A 13,141-nucleotide genomic window follows, 5' to 3' on the forward strand; every position below is an offset into this window, starting at 1 on the left:
TGTGTTAAAGCTCTAGTACTGATGAGAGGTACGGTATACAGCTGTGTTAAAGCTCTAGTACTGATGAGAGGTACGGCATGCAGCTGTGTTAAAGCTCTAGTACTGATGAGAGGTACTATGCAGCTGTGTTAAAGCTCTAGTACTGATGAGAGGTACTATGCAGCTGTGTTAAAGCTCTAGTACTGATGAGAGGTACGGTATGCAGCTGTGTTAAAGCTCTAGTACTGATGAGAGGTACTATGCAGCTGTGTTAAAGCTCTAGTACTGATGAGAGGTACGGCATGCAGCTGTGTTAAAGCTCTAGTACTGATGAGGGTTACGGTATGCAGTGTTAAAGCTCTAGTACTGATGAGAGGTACGGTATGCAGTGTTAAAGCTCTAGTACTGATGAGAGGTACGGTATGCAGTGTTAAAGCTCTAGTACTGATGAGGGTTACGGTATGCAGTGTTAAAGCTCTGATACTGAGTACTGATGAGGGTTACGGTATGCAGTGTTAAAGCTCTGATACTGAGTACTGATGAGGGTTACGGTATGCAGTGTTAAAGCTCTGATACTTAGGTTTTATGTCCTCTCCCGACGGAGGGAAGTCATTGTAATTTCCAAACCGGAGATCAAACAACAACCTCTCGTCCAAGAGACCGTAAAATAGAAACATTCTAAGGATGTTAGTTTATAAAAACACACAGCAAGTTTCCTAAAAAAGCCCCCCTAGACAATCACAAACAAACGCATCAATAAAAGCAATAATGTACACAAATCCCTCGTGTACATCCTTTTCTTATTTGCCGGTATTTAAAGATTTTATTGACCCAGGGATAAATGCATTTTTATAGCCATTTGAATTTGCAACAAAGGGACTCTGAAGAAGCTCCTCCCAGAGGACAGCAGCTGATAGAGCGTGTATAACATCGGATGGTCATGGGTCAGTAAGTATCCTATTGGCTTGCCTTGGGGCAGTTGTTTGTTAGTAGACTTAAAGGATGGTCTCACAAGACTCTTTGAGTATCCAGAAAACCATTATAATGGTCATAATATTATTATTATTCATTTACTTTTTATATTTTGTTATTATGCCCACCTCTATCATCTTCCATACACATGGTGTCCGCCTCAGTTTGTTCTTCAGCTTCACGTAGAGTACCAAATGAAGCTGTGATGACTATATGTCAGAGATCAAATAAAACCTACCTTACACGTAAACTCTAAAACAATGCAGTGATTATTGTAATCTGCTACAAAGACTGTCCACATGGGTGTTCCAGGTTAATGAGTCTATTCAGTATTTTAGCCGTGACGTGAGCGCCCCCTCCAGAGATACTTCCGGGTCCCACTTTTGTGTCGCTTTTGTGTTCCCATAGAGTTATACTGTGTCTGTGTCCCTCCGTCGGACTAAATCTAAGACGAAACAACCACAAAGTCGCATTTTACCGCTTTCCTTGCAACATCAAAGCCATGGTCTCCCAAATCTGGCTGTGACAGACCGTCCCCACACTGAATACTATCGCCATTTTATTTCATTGTGTCAGCTAAATCCTCATTAATGCAAACTAGATTCAACATACTCAACCCTGCACACAATCTAAATATGCCCCCGAAATATTGTACTGAGCAAATGGACTGTTACCACCGTAATGTAGGACTACAAAATGACGTCGTACTTAAATACAGAATTAAAGGACAACTTTAGTTTTTTTCAACCAAGGTTCATGTTTTAGGTTGTTATATTAGAGAAAGTAAAAGATGAGCGTAAATTTTGTTTCATTTGCTGCTTTCTTTCGTTTTAGCTATTTTAGCTATTTTTGACAGGGGGCGGGGGCATTTGAACATGGTGCTAAATATGTTTTGTTTTTTTACAAAATGTTATAGCGATTAATTTTTTTATTATTTACTATAGTCCTACTAGACCTAGAAAGTACATCTGGCCACAAAAGATCATGGGGGGGAGGTGACAAACTGACATATTGAGCCTACAACACTATGGCATCCCCCCATAGTACCCCCCTTCACATTCAGTAGATTATGTGATCTTGTGTGGCCAGATGTAATTTCCTGGGGTCTAGTAGGACTATAGTAAATAATAATAAAGAAATCGCCAGTTCAACCAGCTGGTATATTTCTTCACCAAAAACAAACAAAGCCAACTTCCAATTCTGTCACCCTCTTTGCATAGAGCTTGTCTTTCTGCAATTACAACAATAGTGATTCTGTATCCTTTTTCACATTATAGCCTACTACAACATCAATATTATCAACAGAAAAAGCACATCACAACCCCCTCTCTGACATTCTGACTATGGTCCAGCCCAATCTACTGAAACACAGCAGATATCACACATAGTACTATTGCACTTCTCTATAGAACTCTAAACATTACACACGTTAGGCTACACTTGTGTGCCAAAGTGCTGTGCAAAATATATAAAGTGTCAATGCTGTACGAATAATCAATATTTCAATCAGGTTATAATGTGCAAAAAATTTGTAACAATGTCCCTCTCTCCATTGGGACATTTAGACCCTGGTGTCGGGTAGGGCACCTATAGGCTACTGGTTGGTTAAAAGTTATTTCAAGCAGATGGTGTACAACAGTCTACCCGCGCTTGATTGAATTTCTTCACTTTGACATCCAGATTGGAGACTATTATTTCGCCAGTGCCTTACCTCTTATCCCTAAACGTCTTTGCCTTTTTTGTTGAGTGGTGCAACCACTCCATTACACAGCTATGTGTGTCCCTGGGTCTGTCTGTCTCTGGGTCTGTCTGTCTGTCCAAGCACGAAAATAGCTTGGTTGGTAACTCTTGACTTTCATTTCTCGACCATTTCGGATGCGGGGCGGCTCGCCGAAACCGGGCCAGCCCCCTGGTCGCATTCCTGGGGGTATGGATGTTCCGGGGACCCCCACACGGTAACTGTCATTTCTCGACCGTATCGGACGCAGGGCGGCTTGCCGGGAACATTTTTTACATTTTTCGATAGTTCAAATAGCCAATCTACAAGCTCAAAACGTGTTGATGTAGATCGGCTAGTTGATTATTATTATTTTTTGACGTTTTTCAAAATAGTAAAAAAAGGCAAAGCAGTTTAGGAATACTGGCACTGGCGAAAATAGGGCCCCTAGATGCGGCAACTTTATAGTTTGGACAAATTGTAATTACCCTTTGAGAGGGAGAGAATAGAGCGTCGCAGTCCCGCCCCCTACCAGGGCCCAGGAAATGATTCCCCGTTAATTTTCCTCATAGACATTTAAAAAAGTATTTATTTAAAGACCTTTTAAGCCTCGTAAAACGCCACCTCGAGTTGTGAGGAATCATGACAACAAACACAATTTTTCGGGCAGAACAAATAATTAATAATTTTTCTTTGTAATTATTTGTTTGGTCCAAAATATTGTGTTTATTGTCATGATTTGTCACAACTCGAGTTGGCTTTGTACGACGCTTAAAAGGTCTTTAAATAAATACTTTTTGAAATGTCTATGGCAAAAATGCATCGGGAATTATTTCCTGGGCCTGGCGTCGTCATGAAAGTGGGCGGGACTGCGACGCTCTATAGACATGCATATGTATATGAATAATAGATACAGTATACTATAGCTGATTGGATCATTGTTATTTTAGTGTTGAATGACACAGTCACTTCTAAATGGAACTATAGATTTAGTTTTTTTTCATGAAGACATGATTCCTTTTTTTGCTCATCGTTCTCCACAGTGAAAATTCATGTCATGATGTTCCTGTGTGACCTATGACCTTTCTGGTCTTTTTCAGGGGCAGAGTCATTCCTGCAGACCTGGAAGCTAAGATTATTGATGCTAAGCAGAAGGTCAGTTTCTCTTTCTTTCTTTCTTCTTCACCTGCAGTCAGTGATGAAGTACTGTACAATTTTGATGTATTTGTACTTTACTTCAGTAATTCCCATTTCCAATATTTTTACGTCTATACTCCACTACATCTCAGAGGCAAATATTGTATTTTTACTCCACTACAATTATTTACATTACATACATTCAGTTACGTTGTAGATTTGGATTAATGATGCGTAGCCTGCGGAGTTAGTTCATGCAGACATACTCGAGGGGATTCATGCCATGCTCAAAGGCGCATACTATACTCAAGGGGTTAACATGCTGCATTACTATGTGGGTGTATAAGCGTGTGCAAGTCCCACAGTCATTCACTGATGTGGCAGTCAGCTGACCAATTTGGCGGGCTACTTAAGCTCACTAGACTGCATGCTCTTCCTGCCTTCCTCTGCATATGGTTCCTGGTTGTATGTGATGTTTGCTCCCACCACCACCGGTGGGTTCGGTTATTTATGCTCCCCATGGAGGTTTTATTGTATATCTATCTACCTGCTCTTAATGTTTTACGATGGTGTTCAATCGCGCCGAGCAGGGAGAAAATGCAGCAGAGCCGAACGCCAAGTCTAATATTATATGCACACTTGTATTCTCATTCTCTAATAAATATTGGTTAAATCTATTCGTGAGTTGTCTGACTGAATTATTATTATTGACGACATGATGTTTTGGTCTCTCATCCACTCTGCTGTCTCCACACTGCAGGGTTACGTGCCGCTGTTTGTGAACGCCACTGGCGGTTCCACGGTTTACGGAGCCTTCGACCCAATCAACGAGATCGCTGACATCTGTGAGAAGTACAACCTGTGGCTTCACGTTGATGTGAGTAATGTGAACACACTCTCCTATGTGTGTGTGTGTGTGTGTGTGTGTGTGTGTGTGTGTGTGTGTGTGTGTGTGTGTGTGTGTGTGTGTGTGTGTGTGTGTGTGTGTGTGTGTGTACACCTTTTAAAGTTGCGTGTTCCTTCAACAGGGAGCGTGGGGAGGTGGCCTGCTCATGTCCAGGAAACATCGTCATAAGCTCAACGGGATCGAAAGGTGATTGAATTAAATGTCATTTACAGTTAATTTAGGTCTTTAGCAGACGCTGTTACCCAGAGCAGTCAAAGTGTGAATATATTTACAGGATTAAATTGTCTTGGAATTGAGAGTGCTAAGAATAGAACGAGGTTATACTACGAAGTATATCTGGGATAACAGTAGCTGAGTGGGTAGAGAGGCCGCCTGGGAATCGGAAGGTCACCGTTTCGCCTCCCGGTGTCTAAGTGTCCCTGAGCAAGACACACAAAGGGACATGAAACCTAAGATTATTTATGGTTGATGTTAAAAACAGGTTTAGGTGTACCCAGAGCCATGCCCATGGGTGTACCAAGGTGCAAACGTAAGACCACAACCTTGATTGTCATCTTCTCAGGGCCAATTCTGTCACATGGAACCCTCATAAAATGATGGGCGTGCCTCTACAATGTTCTGCTATCCTGGTCAGAGATAAGGTAATCATATACTCACAAAAACACGCATGCACACACACGCTCACAGAGTCACACAGTTTGAAAACTTCTTGTCAAATGTGAGGTTGTTTCCAGTAGTGATGCATTAACTGTGTGTGTGTGTGTGTGTGTGTGTGTGTGTGTGTGTGTGTGTGTGTGTGTGTGTGTGTGTGTGTGTGTGTGTGTGTGTGTGTGTGTGTGTGTGTGTGTGTGTGTGTGTGTGTGTGTGTGTGTGTGTGTGCATCTTCAGGGCATCCTGGCAGGCTGTAACTCCATGTGTGCTGGCTACCTGTTCCAACCAGACAAGCAGTATGATGTCACCTATGACACAGGAGACAAGGCCATCCAGTGTGGCCGACATGTGGACATCTTCAAGTTCTGGCTGATGTGGAAGGCCAAGGTGAAGTACAACTCATAATTGCACAAAACCCATACCCGTACACCCACATTCTCAAATATTACCACATACAAATACACACAATCAAAGAGAACGTGCAAACTCACAATTTAAGTACCCGGTATCAGTAAGCTTTGAGCTTCTCGAGCCTGTTATCGAGCATATTACTGTATTTTAAGGCCCTAGTAAAATGTAGTGCAAGTGATCATTTTTGGTTAAATAAATATGCATTTTCTGTTTATAGAAAGAGCTGAAGAGACACGGAGATTTTATCATAATTATTACAGTATTATTCATAATAAAGCCATTTAACACTTATTGAATGGTTGTTTTAATGACAGGCAAAAATATTTTTAACTCACAGTCACTCACAACTGGCCAATAAAAAAAGATATTGGTTTAGTGCAGAATTTGTCGCCTCACATCTTTCCATAAAATATTAGAAAAGGCTCAATAGTGTGCTCGATAAAAGCCATGATCAATAACTAGAATCGATAAGGTGCTAGTTATCAATACAAATTGCATAGCTCCATCCCTATGATGCACATGCACACATAAACACAGATAGGATATAGATAAAGACAGATGCGCAGAATGCGCAGAATCGCAGATGCGCAGAATCTACAACTGCACAATCACACACAGACAAGAATGTACAGTTTGTACTGATCGTTGGCTAAATTGAATTGTTTTCTCTACAGGGCACCATAGGGTTCGAGCAGCACATTGACAAGTGTTTGGACCTGTCTCAGTACCTCTACAACAAAATCAAGAACAGAGAGGGATACCAGATGGTGTTTGACGGAGTGGTGAGCTACTCTCCTCTCTCTATCACAATGCAACATACTGTACCGTTACCTCTGACAATAATAATCAGATCATTTAACTTCATTGAAAAATAATTGAAAAAATAATTGAAAAAGAATGGTAGCCTGTAGGCTACCATTCTTTTTCAATGTAAGCCAGTGACATGAAGACGTGAGCGATGCCCGGTGATTGTGACAAACTCTAGAAAGCTACAATCCAAGTTGAATTGGCTTCAGCTGCAGCTATACATTTCCAATCACCTTCTCTTTTCTGCTTCTAATGGAAGGAAACTAGTCTAATTATTAATTATTATCAGCCAGTTCTGTGTTATATAATAATATATTTAGATATATTTAGAATATTCAACAACTGCATAATCATAATTTGGCCAATATGGCCATTCTTTGAGCTTCAAACTTTACTTTGGTTTGTGTTTGGTTGGGATGATAGCCAGTGTTTATTGTCTGTCCACAGCCCCAGCACACAAACGTTTGTTTCTGGTACATTCCACCCAGTATCAGAGGCATGCCGGAGGGTGAGGAGAGAAGAGAGAAGCTCCACAGGGTAAGACACCTGTCAATCAATCAGCCTGGTTCCCATCTCCTCAATTTACAGTCCATTGCCAAACAGGCATTTAGCAGACACTCTTTGGAGTGTATTGGAGTATTGGAGCCTTCAAAAGCTCCAATACATTCAGAACAGAGCTGCTAGGATCCTGATGAGAGTGAGTAAATACGAGCACATCACACCCATCCTCCGATTACTCCACTGGCTCCCCATCTCATTCCGGACTGAATATAATATTTCCCTGCTAACCCACCAGTGCATCCACGGCAACACCACCCCCCCCCCCCCCCACCTCAAGGAATCCTCAACCTGCTCCCTCCGCTCCTCAAACACCAACCTCCTCAAACCCATAAAGACAAACCTACGCACCATGGGTGACCTGGCCTTCTGCTCCGTCGCCCCCGAACTAAAAACTTTCCTTTTTACCAAAGCATTTTTATAGCCTTGCCCTTATGTTTTAAATGTTCCTGTTCTATTAGATGTTTTTAATGGTGTGTAGTTTATTTTGCTTTTATTAATTTGCTGTAGCACTTTGAGATTCTGTTGAATATAAAGTGCGTTATAAATAAAATTATTATTATAATTATTATTATTACTATTATACAGTTCCACTTACAGCTGCAAGATCAGAGTAATATAATCAACAATTTAGTGCTTCAATGTAACTAGGACACCAGCATCTGTCAAAACAACAAGCTACATCGTCCACCTATTATATATCAGCTTCCTACTCTCATAAAACTCATTAAAGGGTGATGAAATCCCCGGTCTCCTTTCCGCCGACTTCACTAGTTTAAACAATGCTATGAAATGGCCACTGAGAGAGCAGGAGGGGGGAGGGTGGTTGAGCATTCAGGCTGTTACCACCTGACTGTATAGTGGATACTGATGACTGACAAACGTTGGAGGAAACGTTAGTGCAGATGATGCTCACTTGGCTGGAGATTTCTACCACTAGGTGTTTGTTGGAGACTTCCTCATATAGTATTAAAGGGACATTTCACAGCTGGAATAAACTGCAGTCACTCAATGTTAATAGTATTTGTAGTAGGCTAGATAACAGTAGCACAAGTCTGTGTGTTTGACTAGGGTTTGACTGAATTGCTAAATTCCCACAATGCCCATAAATATTGCTTTAGTGCAGGCTTTCCCAAACTGTGATGCGCGCACCACTTTGGGTGCGTGAACGTTCTCTAGGGGGTGCACGACATGAAAAGGTTAATGGCGGACAGCTTATGGTGTTATTTAACACAAATAGCAAAATCGGTAAAACACCGTTTTACGGAGATGTATAGAGCCGCAGCCGCTCTATGGGCTGTATTTTGCGTGTCTTAAGTACCAAGTCTTATTACTTAAATCAAAAGCTGGAGGCGTGATCAATGCCATTTGATCACGAGTGGCCAAAGAACATTGACCACGCCTCCATGAACATGGATGGCGTCATGACTAAAATATATATATTAAATAAATAAATAAATATTACACACATAAAAACCCCAGGAAAGTGTTTCTTGTGTCCTAAACATCATTAGAATAAGCTCTGGTGGCAAAAGGGGTGAAGTGGCCCCTTAAGGAATGTTGTGTTTCACAATATAGACAAGTGATTTATTTCAATTAACAACTCCAAATAAATGTGTGTATACATGCACACACAGATATACCTATCATAATCTACCCAAGTAATATGAACCTGTTCTGCAGAATATATTCTGCTCATATTCTGATCAGTTCAAATTCTATTTTCTCTGCTCCTACAGGTGGCGCCAAAGATCAAGGCCTTGATGATGGAGTCAGGGACCACCATGGTGGGCTACCAGCCTCAGGGTCAGAAGGTCAACTTCTTCCGCATGGTCATCTCCAACCCTGCTGCCACCCAGTCTGACATCGACTTCCTCATAGATGAGATAGAGAGGCTGGGCCATGACCTGTAGGCAGCCCCCCGGGGGCAGGAGGCCAGAACTACACGACATCTTATCTGTGTTCACTCTAGGGCCCGCGTTGATGGAGAGAAAAGCTCACAGTGATGCAGATATAATCATACCTGCAGTGTCCTGAACAGAACCTTTTGCCATGAGAGAGACTTTTAAGTGTGTTAACTTTGTCTGTCCCAGACTCTAGGCAGGATATACAATATATACACCAGTGTCTGAAGGCCCTGGCTCATACTCTGACTAGTTAATATATTGTATGTATGTATGTATGTATGTATGTATGTATGTACTACGTACGTATGTGTGTGCTGTAGAGTCCTGTACACGTGTGTATTTAATCTAGTGTGTCCTCCAGTTGGTCAACAGTTTCTCCATCACGTAGGAATTTGTGTGTGTGTGTGTGTGTGTGTGTGTGTGTGTGTGTGTGTGTGTGTGTGTGTGTGTGTGTGTGTGTGTGTGTGTGTGTGTGTGTGTGTGTGTGTGTGTGTGTGTGTGTGTGCGTGCGCGTGTGCGCGTGTGTGTCCTCGCATGAACGTGTGACGGGTGTGCCTGAATATAAACAAAGTAAGGAAAGCACAGATTCTAATATTACTTATCATTTGCCAATTCTATTATGTATTGAATTATTGGTGCTCACAACTGCACATGAATTTAAATCCTAATGCACCAATCCCCTTGTCCTAACCCTGCACCCAGTGTGTGAGCAGGTGTGAATATTCAGTGTGTTGCAGTTGTTTGTATTGTGCGGTGTACTCTGTGCTAGCACTGTGTTTAAAAAAATATATAAGCTTAACCTGGGGTTAACACCATATGGTTACGAAGGTTTAATGGTGGTGTCGCGCGCCAAAATAGTAGATCTACAAGCTCACAACAAGGCGTTGCATCTACAGTGCGCTCTGATCTTGTATGTCAGTTATTTTCAGCATTGTACGACAAAGTTTGAATCTAAAAAGGCGTCGTCTTGTCGTGGGTCTTTGGTCTGAAGAACTGCTGTAAGCTTAAGTTTGGTATCTGAAATCGGTGAACTAAATCCATCTCCACTTTTGAATGGGAGATGTAAAACGCTGGCTCGTTGTCTGTTTCCATGCAAGCACATGATACCTGTATGTCTTTTTAACTATGTTAACATATGAATATTTAGTTATATACAAAATATAGTATTTCTTTATTGCATTACCACTGGTTGCAGAGTCAGGTATTTTATTGTAACTGTATCTTTATGTATATTACATGGTAATACATTTGTAAATGTAAGTCAATCAATCAGAACTTTAGTAGTTTATCTGTAGTGACTTAGTCAGCCAAAGAATGAGAGAATCGGGAACACAGCAATCTATCCGCCTCCCTTTGTGTATATAGGTACAAATTACAAAACCCCTCATAAGTTGTCAGTGTTGCTAAGATGTTGCCTCATGTTGACTCCTGCCTAATATTGACGCAATTTGTAGGATCGCATCTCCTTATGTGTTTTCGCATCTCTTTGACTGAATGTTTCTTCGGGGTGAATGACCGGCCTTCCAATGAGATTATGATGAACCGAGGGTGTACAGTATACTGTAATATGTGTATAATGAGGCTGAGGGTGATTATCATCATCTGGCAGTCCTGCATGTCAGCACTTATAGCAGTGGTTCTCAAACATCAAGGACCCTCAAAAGTGATATATAATATGACATATTATCCACTGTGGAAACCCATTTGAAAAGATTTAATGCCATAGTAAGAGAATATCTCATTCTAGGTGATGAAATAATAGTGAAATTAGACTATTCCTCATCCTCAAGCAACCCTGTTTCATACTCAAGTGTTTCAGGGACTTCTGCGTAAATTGTACGGAAGAGTTTCTGGTAGGCTATGCACTTTGAGAACCACTGCTTTATAGTTTTAGGCAGAAGCGCAAAGATGTCAATGGTGTCTGACAGAATAGTGCGCTCTCTTAAGAGTCTAGTAAGAGAGGATTGTTTTCCCCCTTGTCTCAATCCTCATAGATTCACTGTAATATAGTATATAATTCCTTGTAATACACGTATGCTCAAGTGTTTCAGGGACTTCTGCGTAAATTGTACGAAAGAGTTTCTGGTAGATGTATTTGCACATGTCCACCTTTATTTCTTCCATTGTAAATGGATGTGTACTATAGCAGTAATATTATGAGAGTTTACGTTCATAAGTATTAATGGTATCTAGGGACCACATATGTGTACTGCACAATGGCATAAAATCATATGATAATATGTGTACTATGTGACCAATGAATCCTATATTATGTGAGCTGTCTTCATGATGAGAGCAGTTTTGATGGAGGGGAGACATCTCCTTGGATGTTTCATTGCAGTATAGGCACTTTAACAGAACATACATAATAAAGTCTATAATAAAGTCTATTGAAGTCAACAACATGTGAGTCTGTCTTTAATTGAAGCATACAGACACAACTTAAAGCTGTCTCACAATGACATATGCAAGGAATGCCGCAGCACGCTTGGTCTTCAACCAGCCAAAATTGTCATGACCCCCCTTCTCCGCTCCCTCCATTGGCTCGAGGTTATACTGCCCGCACAAAGTACAAAACACTTATGTTGGTCTACAAAGCAATATCTTCAAAGTCTGATCCAACCATGACAACTCATCCCTTCAGACTCCACCTTATCCCGCAGCACTTGCCCTATACAGAAGAAAACTGATGTTCTATGGTTCTACAAATTACCTTCTGCAGGACGTTCCCTCAGCCTCCCTTATAAACATTCTGTCATTAGCCTAGCCACACACACACACACACACACACACACACACACACACACACACACACACACACACACACACACACACACACACACACACACACACACACACACACACACACACACACACACACACACACACACACACACACACACACTATTGCCTCTGCCTAATCATCCGAAAGGAGGCTTTGTGTGTCTTCCTGTCCAATTGGCTGTGTTACTATATGCTCTCTTCTCTTGTCGACTCTTGCTCCATCTTCTCATCTCAACATATTTCCTCTCCTGTCCTCCTTTCCTCTACCTTTCCTCTCCTCTCTTTCTATAAATATGAAATGTAGATCATTTGCCTGCATGCTGCAGTGCTGCTACAATGTGTGATACAGCTTCCAATGCCAATTTTGTTGAAAGAGAGTTACCTCTGGGGGTTTTAAACAATGCCATTTCATACAATTTACATGGAAAGCATAATCAAATTGGAGATTTTGACAGTGGACCCTGCTTGGAAAAGAGGGCTCTGTTTTTCCTTTTTTTCCAATGGGTATCCAGATTGCTCAGCACAGAGAGAGTGAAGTGCAATGCTACTGTCTGTCACTGCCCTCTGTTGTTCGCTGTCTGTCTTGACAATCTCAGTAAACACATTTTAAAATATATTTATTTATAATACATTATTGGCCCAAATTTATACTTTATATTTTTTATTAAAAGTAAACTACATTTCTGTATTAAAGTGGCCTAATACTAGTTTGAATCCTTAGGTTGTGAAACTTCCTTTTTTATTTAACCTTACTCAAAGTATACAACAAATCTCCAACAATGGTACACTAACAATGACCAGGAGGAACAGAGTATAGCACAATGTACAATGTTGTGTATGACACGAACTTTAGTTGTTTTGGCTCAGAGGGATTCTCTGTTTATGATGTTTTTGCATATAGTACTGTATATTTGTATCTTTTGTATGTCATTTTAATTTAATTTTTATGATTTATAGTATTATTCTTTTTTTTAAATTTGTATGACGTTGACAACTGAGGGGAAGATGAAAAGTAGCAATAAGAGAAAAACAAATAGGCCTACAGATATCCCCTAAGAAGACCAAAGATAAAACTAAAATTACAAGAAAAAAACAAACATTATGTTATGGTTTGTTTTTTCTGGTTCCTGTTCGTGGATGACTGAGACTATAACTCTATGGCCCCTCCGCCTACGCAGAAGGGCCCCAGAGCCCTCTGCCACGTTAAGCCTACAAACAAACCATCAAAAACTACACATACCCGCTTCACTTGTGCGGTTGTTTTGCTTCCTGCCACGTAACAGCGCATGCGCAGACCGCTCAGCTCTTTTA

At 40.9% G+C, this 13,141-nt stretch overlaps 1 protein-coding gene across 1 annotated transcript in view; it reads left to right on the forward strand.

Annotated features, from left to right (window-relative positions):
• The window catches only part of LOC308325143 (glutamate decarboxylase 1-like), a gene marked incomplete at both ends in the record, with an annotated part of 21,069 nt that extends 12,017 nt beyond the window's left edge, over nucleotides 1-9,052 (forward strand). Inside the window, 8 exons of the mRNA XM_080777552.1 lie at nucleotides 3,769-3,823; nucleotides 4,566-4,682; nucleotides 4,834-4,898; nucleotides 5,275-5,353; nucleotides 5,601-5,750; nucleotides 6,449-6,556; nucleotides 7,029-7,118; nucleotides 8,879-9,052. Of these exons, the coding sequence (XP_080633678.1) occupies nucleotides 3,769-3,823; nucleotides 4,566-4,682; nucleotides 4,834-4,898; nucleotides 5,275-5,353; nucleotides 5,601-5,750; nucleotides 6,449-6,556; nucleotides 7,029-7,118; nucleotides 8,879-9,052 (838 nt within the window). The remainder of the gene's footprint in view (nucleotides 1-3,768; nucleotides 3,824-4,565; nucleotides 4,683-4,833; nucleotides 4,899-5,274; nucleotides 5,354-5,600; nucleotides 5,751-6,448; nucleotides 6,557-7,028; nucleotides 7,119-8,878) is intronic.
• Nucleotides 9,053-13,141: the final 4,089 nt, after the last annotated feature.

Source organism: Protomyctophum bolini, assembly GCF_963924005.1.
Source record: "Protomyctophum bolini genome assembly, chromosome: 12".
NCBI classification, from domain to species: Eukaryota; Metazoa; Chordata; class Actinopteri; order Myctophiformes; family Myctophidae; genus Protomyctophum; species Protomyctophum bolini.